This window comes from Amblyomma mixtum, chromosome 3 (genome assembly GCF_055824585.1).
Source record: "Amblyomma mixtum isolate Tamu chromosome 3, ASM5582458v1, whole genome shotgun sequence".
NCBI lineage: Eukaryota > Metazoa > Arthropoda > Arachnida > Ixodida > Ixodidae > Amblyomma > Amblyomma mixtum.
Genome location: NC_143014.1, coordinates 74,746,909 through 74,759,485, shown reverse-complemented (window position 1 = coordinate 74,759,485; position 12,577 = coordinate 74,746,909). Strand labels below are relative to the sequence as shown.

Here is a 12,577-nt window from a genome sequence, read left to right as displayed (position 1 = left end):
ACGCGCGCAACACATTGTGCGGCCGGAGAGGAAGGAGAAAAAAAGGACCGGCCACGTTTCCTCGGCCTCGCGTCCACCTTGCAAGAGCGCGCGCACAATGGAACGAGGAATTTCGCTGCGCACGGGCCTCCGAATTTTCGGTGCTCAGCGGCGCTGCGCGCGCTAAGACGTGAGCGCCGAATTGCGCCCAAAACTGCGGCGTTGCAGAAAATAGCCGGCGCACGGTAACCGATGAGGCGCCACATTCAATTGGGGGACAGAAGGGGGGTACCCGCGGAGGGAGAAACGGGGCCACCAAGAAGGGACTCGGCCCCGAAACAAATGCGCCACTCAGGGGCGGACGAGGAGGGGAGGAGGAGGAGCCGCGTGAAAGCGTTCGAACGACTCGCGGGCCCACCTGACCTCGCACGCGATTCAACAACTCTCCTCCCGCCCAAACTCCCACTGCCCCGCGTCTCTTCGGTGCTACACTTGGACATGAGCCCGATACGGCGGGCCGAGAAGGGGGCTGAAGGAAACGCCTCGAGGAACACCGCGACAAGGCTGAGGCCCCGGTCGTGCTGCTCCTCGAGAGACGTTATCGAAAAAGAAAACTATATACGCACATATCACACCATCGCGTGATTAACGTGAACCGCGCTCACCATGATGCAGTTGGTCTTGCCGATGGCCCACAAGTTGACCTTGTTGTCCTCGCCGCCGGTGACCATGACGCGGCCGGACTTGTGGCCAATGGCCAGGCACTTGACTGTCGAGCCATGAGCGACGAATTCCTCTGCGAGGTGCAAAGAGAAAACACGAGAGTTGAAACCAAATCGCTTACTCCACAGTCCTTGCACAAAGCTCCTAGAAAACGGGGTAAGGTTCTTTAACAGCACTGCGGTTAGCAGGCCGGAATTTCACGCTCAATTATCAATTTATCGGCGCAACAAGTTGAAAGCGCGAATAGAGCGAAAGCTAGCGGTTAAGAAAACACAAAGTATACGACCGCTAGTAACTACCGCGGTGCATAACAAAAGCGGTAAGCGAGATAAGCACGGAAAGAAAGGCACTGGTTGCAAATGTCAAATACGCGCATATTAATAAAATTGTAATTCTAATTCAGCGCAGACAGAGCTCGACAAATGCAGTACACAGAACCGAAGAAAAGAAGAGCAAGACGCACGGTGAAACATATCCTAAGCTAGAGGGAAAAAACGCCCCGTGAAAGAGACATAGCGACAGCGGCTGTTTCCGAGACAGCGCGCGCCGACAGGCTGGCTGGCTGCCGATCGGGCTGCGCGGAGGGAGCGGACGCAGTCGGCGGCGGGCGTCGCGACAGCGCGCGAGCCGGGTCAATCCCCGCTGCAAAGAAGCCCCTCCATGCGTGAAACAATGCAGTTCGCGTGTCACGCCGGCAGTGCTTGACGCACAGCTTCATCCCCACGAGCACAGCCGACGGGATGCTGCAGAGCCCAGAGGGAGCGCTTCGAGCGATGAGCTCGAACTGCCAGTGATCAACGTTGCTGTGCGACTTAGATTATGACGGACGACGACGCCCCTGTCATGCATATGCGGCAAAATCTTTCCGCCAACCGGTTCCTTAGCGAGAAGTAAGACAGCAAAGACCATGAGGCCAGTGCGTGCAGGGGGTACCACTTATTTCTAAATATTAAGTAAACGAGACAAGAGCCCTACTTAGCAGGCAATTTTATGCTCAATAAATGTTGCATGTATTAACGGATGTTTACGAGCGGAAGCTGCACTGCGGACGCTGCGAAGCACGCCGTAGTGGAGACCTTCCAGGCGCTATGCGGACAATAGTGTACACTGCGCATTTGCAGTTTTTTTTTTTTTTCTGGGAATGCGTTGCGGCTGGCAGTGATTCCTTCATTTCAGACGAATTCAGCACTCTTCACCTGCAACTGGGGTGCTTTTTCACGTTCGGTATCGAACGCAGTAAATAAATAAAAAACAAACAGCTTGGTTTGGTGTAGCACGTCCCTCGACACTCAACATATTCGTGTAGAAAGGCTGTCATCCCTAATATCCCCTTTGTTTTCCCCTGCGTTTCTAGCATGACCTACATCCTTGAAAAAAAAAAAAATTGCATGCACGATCCATAGACTACTTGTCTGGCAAAGCCTGTCGTTTCAACGTTACGATTTCCAATCACTCTGACACTTTCTGCAAAATTTTGCGCACGTTTGTGAAAGAAAGAAAGGAAGAAAGAAAGAACGAAAGGAAGAAAGGAACGTGTAAGCATGAAATGCATTGCAGGAAAGGCGTAGCGCATCCATAGGACGACTCATAAATGGTGGTAGCCGCATACCGGCCCAACTGAACGTGCCCTGTCTTCGCCAGCTTCGAGCTCGGCAGCGCGCATTGTCTCCCCGTCAGCTTTCGCGGCTCTCCGCGATGAGCTGCTTTTCTTAGCCGGCCTGCGTGCTCGGCTTCCTTTCGCCGCTTATGGCACTCAATACGCGCTACTTTTCTCGATGGGCCCTCGCCACTCACGCTGCTTGACGCGCTCGCTCGCTCTTCAAGGGCCGTACATCGCCGCGACTGGCCGTCCTGGCCGGGTTCGTGTGCGGATACATTAGCTGCCACTGGCGACACAGCCCAGCCTTCTACATCTCGACTCAGCCGGCTCAAATGCAAGGCCACGGCGGCAGCGTCGAGCATTCCGAAGTGCACGCCGTACGAACGGATGACAGATGAGGACAGCGACGTGAGAACATATAACGCGAGAAGCTCCGACGAAGGAGTGGTGGTGTAAAGCATCGGTTAACGAAGCTGTTCCATTTGCGCCGGCGCTGTTCGAAATTCGCTCGGGGCTATAGTGCGGCAAGTTTCTTTTTTTTTTTTTTCTCGCTGGCTACCATATGGAGCAAAAGTTCGGAAGTTTTTGGATAAGTTCGGCTTTATGTTCGGCAGCAGGTTCGCCGCGCTTTCCGGACGATATTCGCCTGAATTTGCCGAGAATGGGCCCTTCATGCTCAGAATAACCGGAGCATCAAAACTAACTAATGGGCTTCCTCTTGAAGCATGAGTAGGGATTTTTTCTTTCCCGAAAAAAAAAAAAAAAATGAGCGGCGATGAAAGGGTTAACACCTGCCGTAATCTCAGCATACGGGAGTCGTCTCCATCGAAACGGGCAAGGGTCGCGCCCGCTACTTTGCGCTTAATTATAATACTGGAAAGTGATGATAATTCAATAATAATAATAATAATAATAATAATAATAATAATAATAATAATAATAATAATAATAATAGTGACAATGATCATGAACATATGTAAATTCAAGACTTTTCAGCTTAGAATAAAAAAAGCAAAACCTCTGTGGCTGTGCAATTCCGAAACCTAAGCCCAAAGTTGCAACCACCGAGCGCGTTACCATCGGCGTTGCTTTCAAGCTTTTCGTTACGTTATTCCGGGCCTTCGCAAGCCAACAGTTGTAAAAACTGCAGAGGGAACAACCAATCGGCCTGATCGCAGAGTCCACGAGCGAATGAAACGGTTGAGTTTTTTTAAGGCCGTACACATTAAAAACCACACAGTAATCTCACCTCAGCCTGCTGAATACATATGCGAAGTGCATTGGCTCTAAGAACAACTAAGCTGAATTGCAGTACAGGCATTCCTAAGCCACCACACTATACTGGTAGATGTGTTGACTCTGCATTACTGCAGTTTGGTTTGGTTTATGGGGTTTAACGTCCCAAAGTGACTAAGGCTATGAGAGACGCCGTAGTGGAGGGCTCCGGAAATTTCGACCACCTGGGGTTCTTTAACGTGCACTGACATCGCACAGTACACGGGCCTCTAGAATTTCTCCTCCAAAGAAATTCTAGCCGCCGCGGCCGGGATCGAACCCGCGTCTTTCGGGTCAGCAGCCGAGCACCATAGCCACTGAGCCACCGCGGCGGCGACTCTGCATTACTGTTTCGGTTTCCAAGGAGGAAACTAGGGCGAGGGAGTGGAATAATTTGAAGTCTTATAGCTCGATGTTCACCTTATGCAAATATCTAGCTGACCCATATGCGCTGCTTCTGACGGTATAGAAACAGCAGTGAAGGTGCGCACACGAGCCAGCTTAGGACCGGGGAGAATATCAGTAATAGTGAAAACAGAGAGAGACGCAAAGCACCCAGTGCTCCAAAACTGTCAATTCACAGTCGTGAACAATACCGTTTTCGAGAAGGTTGACTAAAAAAAGCGCAGGGCAACTCTCGTTGTGTACTCACGGCTCGCTTCCAATGAACACTGTTGCAGACAATATAGCACCGAAACTTCCAAATTACGAAACGCATTCTTCGGAGGGCCAGCTGGTTCACGATCAAATTTATAATGACGCGGCGCGAAAGGTCGCGTATACACAACGAAGGACCGCTCGTCTCGTCCTGTTCCTTAATTCCTTCCTGGCGTATTTTGGAGGCACGTTAACTCTGGATCCGCAAAAACACACATAACACCAAGTTGTCCCGAACGTAGTATGTGAAGACACATCGACACAAACGTCGTTTATTAAATAGTATATAGCCCTCGTTGTGACGACGCGCGGCTAAGATTCGATGCATCCATTTTTTTATAGTTTATATATACATAAATCAAACGCATAAGTGAGTCGAAGTAAGAAGCGAGGAATGAATAAGCACACGCATTTCCATGCTTCCAGCTGTCGTGTTATGTTGTTTTGGGTTTAATGGCACATTGGCAGCTAAGGCCATCATGCGGCAAGCACAAGGTATAGGAAATGTTTTCGCTTCCAGCTGTCGTATACTTCTCTCTCAAAACAGATGCAATCTTCCGCTAATGAGAAGAGGTTCGCTGTGTGGTATAATCAATACCGTTTTCCACCGTCTACTGCGTACAGCACAAACCAAGCTGCGCTGGAATATGAGGGCGCTAACTATTCGAAGGTTACCGCTCATCTTGCGCTGGCTGTTGCGGCCAAACCCTCGACCCCAGGCGAAGCCGGTCGATCTAGAATTCACGCGCGCGGCGTGTCCGGTGTGCCGAACCGGTGACCGAATTAAGTGATTCGGAGCAGCCCCCGCAGTATCCCCAGCAATTGGAACAGGGGCCGCGGCGGGCTCAGGTGAGCGTCCTCGGCGCGTCGCGTCCAGGGCCGCGCGCGGCAAGGCCGGCGACTGACCCGCATCGCCAAGCAGCGCAGCCGGGAGCTCTGACCCAGAGCCCAGCGGAGCCGGCCCGGGGGCCGCGCTCAAGCGTGGCTGCGCTGGCCGGCCTTGGGCCCCGCGCCGCTGGGGACAGACTCGCAAGGCCAGCCACTCGTGCTCACTCCCCCCTCCGCCCACCGAATTCCCGCGTTTCAACAACCGCGATGGCTCGGTGGCCACGGCGTTCTGCTACTGAGCACGAGGTCGCGGGTTCGATCAGCGGCCGCATTTCGATCGAGGAGAAATGAGAGGCGCCCGTGCACCACCGATGCTTGGTTTGGTTTGGTTTGTCGGGTTTTAACGTCCCAAAGCAACTCAGGCTATGAGAGACGCCGTAGTGAAGGGCTCCGGAAACTTCGACCACCTGGGGTTCTTTAACGTGCACTGACATCGCACAGCACACGGGCCTCTAGAATTTCGCCTTCATCGAAATTCAGCCGCCGCAGCCGGGATCGAACCCGCGTCTTTCGGGTCAGCAGCCGAGCGCCGTAACCACTGAGCCACCGCGGCGGGGCTGCACCACCGATGCGTCAGTGTAGTTTGAAGACCTCAAAGCAGTCGAAACCACCCCGGAGACACCCCGCTACAGCGTACCTCGCAAGAACCTGCACGGCACTGGAGCAGAACAATCCATTTAATTCTCGCTTTGACGCTTAGCGTCAGACCCGCGGAGAAACAGGACGCCGCCAAACGCCACGAAACGCCGCTCAGGAAAGTCCATTCAAAAATTCAAGCCCAAGCTCGCGGGTGTAGACCGCACTTTACCGATTATTTTTTCAGCCGACTTCAACGACGACATAACGAGGCACAAACAATTCGCCCTCGATGTCGCATCAGGGGGACTTCACTCTCGAAACAAATGTAACGGAGTCGACAATCTGCGTCTGGAATGCTCTGCAGTTTAGCAGGCAATGCAGTGCGGTGCAAAAGCGATTACGCCCATATGCACACATTTCCCTGAACGGAGAGCAGGCGTATAACGAGCATGCAAGAAACGGAAACGGCACACAGCCAATAAACGAAGGGGCAAAAATGCATTCTGGTCATTTAATGGTGAACCATAATCCCACCACCAATGCAACCACCTCCAAACACGTTTAATTAAGCGTGGCGTTAATCATTTCGGGAACGAGCTGACCACTCGCCGTACCATTGCGGTAAGCGCGGCCGTCACTTTCTTTTTAAGTTGCTCACAGAAACAATCGCGCGCTTCAGTGCAGCCTCAGTTTGGAAAACCTGCGACAAGCACTGTAACGCTCTCGGCGCTCCGGCACCCCTCCGCGAACTGACGGTAACAAGCTGCAACTGCGCTACCACCCGGTGATGGGCAGTGCCACCGGGTCGGGCTAGCCTCAACCGCTCACGATCGTAATGCTCTATTTGTGCGCCGTCTAAATGTGCATGCACTGCAGTCGAACACGAATATTTCGAACTCGAAGGGGGTCGGGCAATAGCTCGATATGTTAGAAGGGGCAACGCATAAACTTACTAGTAACCTAGAAGCGAGAATACATTGCATCCACTCTAGAGACGCGCTTCTTGCCGAAATGTGTCGCTCGGCGGCGTGCTAGCAGCGCGCCGCTGACTCAGTGATGCTAGGCCTAAGATGATTCGCCTCGAAGCCGCAGCGGAAGGTGGTTCGGAACTAGCCACTGCGTATCATAAGATGTGTAATCCTGTTTCCGGTACAACATGATTATCTACAAGACAAAGCTGGTTCTGCATGGTGGATACACAAACGACTGAAGGACAGGCGCCCGTGTGTGTCTTTCACAGTTTCTGTTCTGTCACTGTGCCTTGCACTGTACGTCCACCATGTAATACAATCTGATTAAAATTAAAGAACAGATGGTGTAAACAACGGCTTCGGCCGCGAAGGACAACAAGCGGCGGCCGCCGCCGCTAGGCTTTGGCTAGATGGTTGGTTTCACCACATGACAGCGATGTGGCGCGGAAATGAGTTAGAGACACTGAAGGCCCCCCTCAAGCATACCTCACGTCCACTTCGTCATGCGGTTTCACAGCACACCATCGAGATGCCCAAAGCAGCGCAGCCGACCAGTCTAGCGCGCGAAAAGTGACCTAAGAACGCCTTTAGAAGCGCCGCTCAGCGAGTCTTTCGATCTAGCGAATGGCCGGCGAAATCGTAGTTCGATACACAGCGCGATTTTCCTTTAGATTTACACACGACTTTCAAGGGGATAATATCTATGTTCGATATAGCCAATAGTTAGAAATATACGGATCCGATATACCCGCGGGCTCGACTTCTAAGTAAAGATTACAGTAGTAAAGAGTGCTTACATGTTGCGTTTTCTGCGTGCTTCAGGCTATAACGTTGACTCGTTCCCAGAAGACAACGCAACGCTGGAGGACAAAAAGGAGGCGAGACTGCCAATTCGGGCTGCAGCCACGATCGTATCGACGGTAATCGGCAGACTGCAGCGTCACCCAGTTTAGCTTCGCGGAAAGTGCACGCTAACAGGGCGGGAAGAGGACACGTCAAGTCAGAAGTGGGCTGCTTCGAAACGCCGAAAAAGGTGGTCCGAGAACGCGACCCGCGCCCGAGGTGCGCGAATGTCCCGAATATGACGACGCAGGCATAGCGAAAAAATCAGAACAAAATAAAAAAAGACGAAAATAAGCGACCCGCCCCGCGGAGGACACGGAGCAGGGATGAATGCGACCCGCGGCAGAAGGGGGCGACGCATGGGCGCGACACTGCGACCGGTCAGCTGCTGGGAGACGCCGCACAAAGCGCCGTCGGCGAAGCGCGAACTTGGCCCCGATATAAACAGAAGGGGGGAAGCAGCCGCTGCCTGGGGCGGACACCACCGCGGCGGGGTCGGCCCCGTTCGGAGAAATTGGATGCCGCCAATAAGTGCGCGCAGAGCACGCGGAGTTGCGCGCGGGCTCGTCCAAGGTGGCGGACCTCCGTCGCCGCACTCGCTGGAGGCGCGACAAGAACAGAGCGCGGGAGAAGAACTCGGCAGACGCATTCTCCATTCACTGCGGGGGACCGCGAGATTAAACGACGCGCGTCGCCACGCATGGCTTCCCCCCGCACAAGGCTCCTCCCCAGAAATTGTTTGCCGCGACTTCGGGTCAAAAACCTGCAGCGCGTCTGCTGCCGCGCACTTACGCGTATACGCCACCCCGGCGAACATCGACTCGCTCCCATAATATATTCGCCGGGTGTTCTGCGAAGAGCAGCCAAGGGCATGCAGACTCTTATTGGACATGTCAAAATATTCAGCGTTTTCTTTTTATGTCGTTCTTTCCCAAGAACGCAGGGTGGTTACGCTCCGAAAAGCACTCTGGTGGAAAGTTACCACCGACGCCGCAGTAAAGGCCCGCTGAATCGCTACCGCAACCGAAATTGCGGCCTCCAAATTAAAAAGAGAAAAAAACAACGCCGTCATAGCAGCCTGCAACTCGCCAAAACACAAAAGTATGACGCTTTCTGCACTGACGACGAGTCGGCTGAATTTACTCGCTAGACTTGAATAAGGCAAACGCCCCCAAAGCTGAGTAGGCTCGGACATGAGCTGAAAAATAGTTTTTTTTTTCCTCTCTCTTTCTCACTCGCTCTCCTCCAGAGTTGACGGCAGAAGTCCAACTTCATAGTTCTGTTGAATTTGAACTTTGAACGTTGAACTTTGTCACTCAATTTAACTGATATGCGAACCTACGATGGAAACAATGTCTGCACGTAATTATGAACGACGCAAAGGCTTCTCAAGCGGCTCCGAAAATAACGTCACTGCGAAATTTGTTTTTAAAAAATGATTACGTGAAGGTGTTTATTTAAAATGAGGGGGGGGGGGGGGGGGGGGGGCTAGTAGACCTAAAGGCAGGAGGAGGATGGGAAGAGGTAGGCTACAGGCGGTGCAAAAAGCCCAACTCGTTGACAAAAGCCGCGAGCGAGTCTATATATATATATATATATATATATATATATATATATATATATATATATATATATATATATAGGTTGCGAAAGCGTGAAGTACTAGACTGCTTATAAGAATATATAGCGAAGTATACGCTTCGTTAAAGGAAACATATTTATTCAACTTGACGTTCCGATCGGAAGACCGATCTTCTTCAGGAGTGATTTTACATTGTGAATGCATCCCCTTTTATAGGGGCGGGCACAGAACAGGAAAGTGGGAAACACAAAGCACATAGCAGAAAAATACGCATAAAAAATTATTAGAGGCAGTGCGACCCACACACACATAAAAAAAAAAAAAGAGTGCGAGGAACAGGTACTCAGTCAGAAAATACAACGTCCAGATGTGGCCTCTGCTTTGTTAAGCACCGCTTGCTTATTGACAGTCGTGTCCAGCTGGGAGGTGCTCGACAGGTGCGTGGCCGTGCAACAACTTTCGTAGAAAAATGCGAAAACTTGTTCCTTCTCCTGGCCGCGAGAGCAAAAAAATAAAATATGACCCTCCAACAGAGAGAGCAGACAACAGAAAAAAAAAGAAGGAAAAAAAGGAAAATGAACAGAGCAAGGAAGAAACCTCGAAAAAAAAAAGTGAGATAGGTAAAAGAAAACCTTTAAAGTAGTGGTTTTTCTTCGCACCCAGCTATAGTGCACCCACCCCTGGTTGAGGGGAAGTATTGGAAGGAATGTAAAAAAAAATATAAGAAAAAATATATATAAAAAAATGTGAGATTAAAAAGGGAAAAAAAAATTGTGCGGCATTCGCGTGACCACAAGGTGAGCACACCCGGGGGGAAACGGCACAGGTGTGGCACAGGTGTGGCATGCAGAAAGGGGTATGACCTCAGACGACTTAGTCAGTATTGCTTTGTTTAATTTCGTAGGCCCCTGACCTCGGAGGAGAGGTGAGGGTGCCGTAAGTTTCATTAATGCCATTTTGCACTGTGTTAAATTTAAAAATAAAATATGATTCTCGTTGCTCGCGCTCACGAGTGTTTTTGAAGCCACTCTGTAGTATTGTTACTTTAAGTTTGTCAAACTCGTGACCTTTCTCGCGGAGGTGTTTCGAAAGAGGGAGGTTGGGGAGGGATTGGGTATGTGAGCGGTGGTTATTAAATCTGAAACGGAAGGAATTGTCTGTTTGGCCTATGTATTGCATTCGACAGTCGCCACACTCGAGCATGTAAACCACGTTGCTGGAATCGCAATTCAGGTCTTCCCGGATAGAATGCTTGAAATTTGAATGGGTGCTTTTAGCCAGTGCCGTGGTTTCCATGTGTTTGCAGACTTGACTATAGCTGGGTGCGAAGAAAAACCACTACTTTAAAGGTTTTCTTTTACCTATCTCACTTTTTTTTTTTCGAGGTTTCTTCCTTGCTCTGTTCATTTTCCTTTTTTCCTTCTTTTTTTTCTGTTGTCTGCTCTCTCTGTTGGAGGGTCATATTTTATTTTTTTGCTCTCGCGGCCAGGAGAAGGAACAAGTTTTCGCATTTTTCTACGAAAGTTGTTGCACGGCCACGCACCTGTCGAGCACCTCCCAGCTGGACACGACTGTCAATAAGCAAGCGGTGCTTAACAAAGCAGAGGCCACATCTGGACGTTGTATTTTCTGACTGAGTACCTGTTCCTCGCACTCTTGTTTTTTTATGTGTGTGTGGGTCGCACTGCCTCTAATAATTTTTTATGCGTATTTTTCTGCTATGTGCTTTGTGTTTCCCACTTTCCTGTTCTGTGCCCGCCCCTATAAAAGGGGATGCATTCACAATGTAAAATCACTCCTGAAGAAGATCGGTCTTCCGATCGAAACGTCAAGTTGAATAAATATGTTTCCTTTAACGAAGCGTATACTTCGCTATATATATATATATATATATATATATATATATATATATATATATATATATATATATATATATATATATATATATATATATATATATATATATATATATATATATATATATATATATATATATATATATATATTAGGAGAAGGTAAGTGACGCCAACCAAGTAAAATACAGGAAAAACACGACGTTTCGGGACCGGCTCGGCCCCTTCTTCACGGTGTGACTACGGGCGAGCGCAGCTTGGCTTTTTAAGCCCCTGTGTGGAAGGACCTGCGGGTCAATGGCCGCAGCCCATGGACGTAGGATGAGGGGAAAGTCCCCAGGGAACGATTAACATTCTCTCGTGTTTGCTGTATGTGCCACGACTCGAGTAGAAGCCTCCTGCGTGGGTTAGCTTCCGTTTCCAATACAATGGTGCTGTCGAAGTCAATTGGGTGGTCACACCCTTCACAGTGTTCGGCCACGGCGCTGCGTTGACGATTCATGTGACGGACGTCCGCTTTGTGTTGGTTCATGTGACGGCCGGCTATCATGCTTACACCCCTAGAGTACCAAATAATTATCCAAGACATGTTGATGGCAGAGACTGACAGAACGGGCGTCAGAAAGCATTTCTTTCTTCTTTTTTTCATGTCACATGCATTCCCACGTATTTAGTGTTGTTTCTTTAAGTATTTTTGCATTGTATTGTCATGCCTTGTAATGCATTGTCACGCATTTCTCACGCACAGTGAAGAATTACATTTGTCTCAACACAGTACATTGTACTTGCCACTGACTGCAGTTAGTTTCTGGTGTTGTGTGGATGTGTTGGTTGTTAACCTTGCGTCTTCTTCTTTTGTTGTGTATTGAGTGGTTGTGTAAGGATTCTCCTTTTTTTGTGTATTGAGTGGTTGTGTAAGGATTCATTAGTCATTAGAAACTTGTGTTTTTTTCCTAATCCTTCTCTGAGAGGGATTTTTCATATTCTTGTGTAGTAGCGTTTTTTTTCTTTTTTTTACATTCCTGCGGACCCCCATGCCTAGAACTTTCTCCTGGAATGTTGCCTTCTCGCTGTGCGGCTCAACGTTAATGGAACTAAACTTGGTGCGGCTGCCAGGCGCTTCGCGCGTGTCGCCACAATGCGTCTTGAGTGCCAGTTTGTAAAGTCTTGTGCAGTAAAGTTTTTTTTTTTTTTTGTCACAACCCTGTGGCAGCTGTACGCTGCAGAGGTTCGCGCTTGTCATCGACTTTTCTGTCGTTACCTCCCGCCGAACACCTGCTGCCGTTTCAAGTTGTAACCAACATTATTTTTATTTTTTATTAATTTTTTATTTTTTATTTTTATTTTCAGAACCTCTCCCCTCACCACTGTTTGTGTTTTTGTTTTGACACTTTTTTCAGTGCCTCGCGGATGCTATAAAAGCTGCTTGTTTCAAATACTGTCATACACTCGAAAAAGGCTGGTCCTCCAGCCGAAACGTCGTGAATTAAATCTTATGTTTTTCAAGTTCTGGTGACTGGTGAGCTGCCAAGAAATAATTTTTGATATATATATATATGTGTGTGTGTGTGTGTGTGTGTGTGTGTGTGTGTGTGTGTGTGTGTGTGTATGTATATATATATATGTA

The 12,577-nt window shown here is 49.5% G+C and overlaps 1 protein-coding gene across 5 annotated transcripts in view; it reads right to left on the bottom strand.

Moving 5' to 3' along the window:
• The window catches only part of kat80 (katanin p80), a 159,646-nt gene that overhangs the window by 103,074 nt on the left and 43,995 nt on the right, over positions 1–12,577 (bottom strand). For all 5 annotated transcript variants that reach the window (XM_089579687.1, XM_089579684.1, XM_089579682.1 and 2 more), the window contains exon 2: positions 645–775. In XM_089579687.1, the coding sequence (XP_089435813.1) occupies positions 645–775 (131 nt within the window). The remainder of the gene's footprint in view (positions 1–644; positions 776–12,577) is intronic.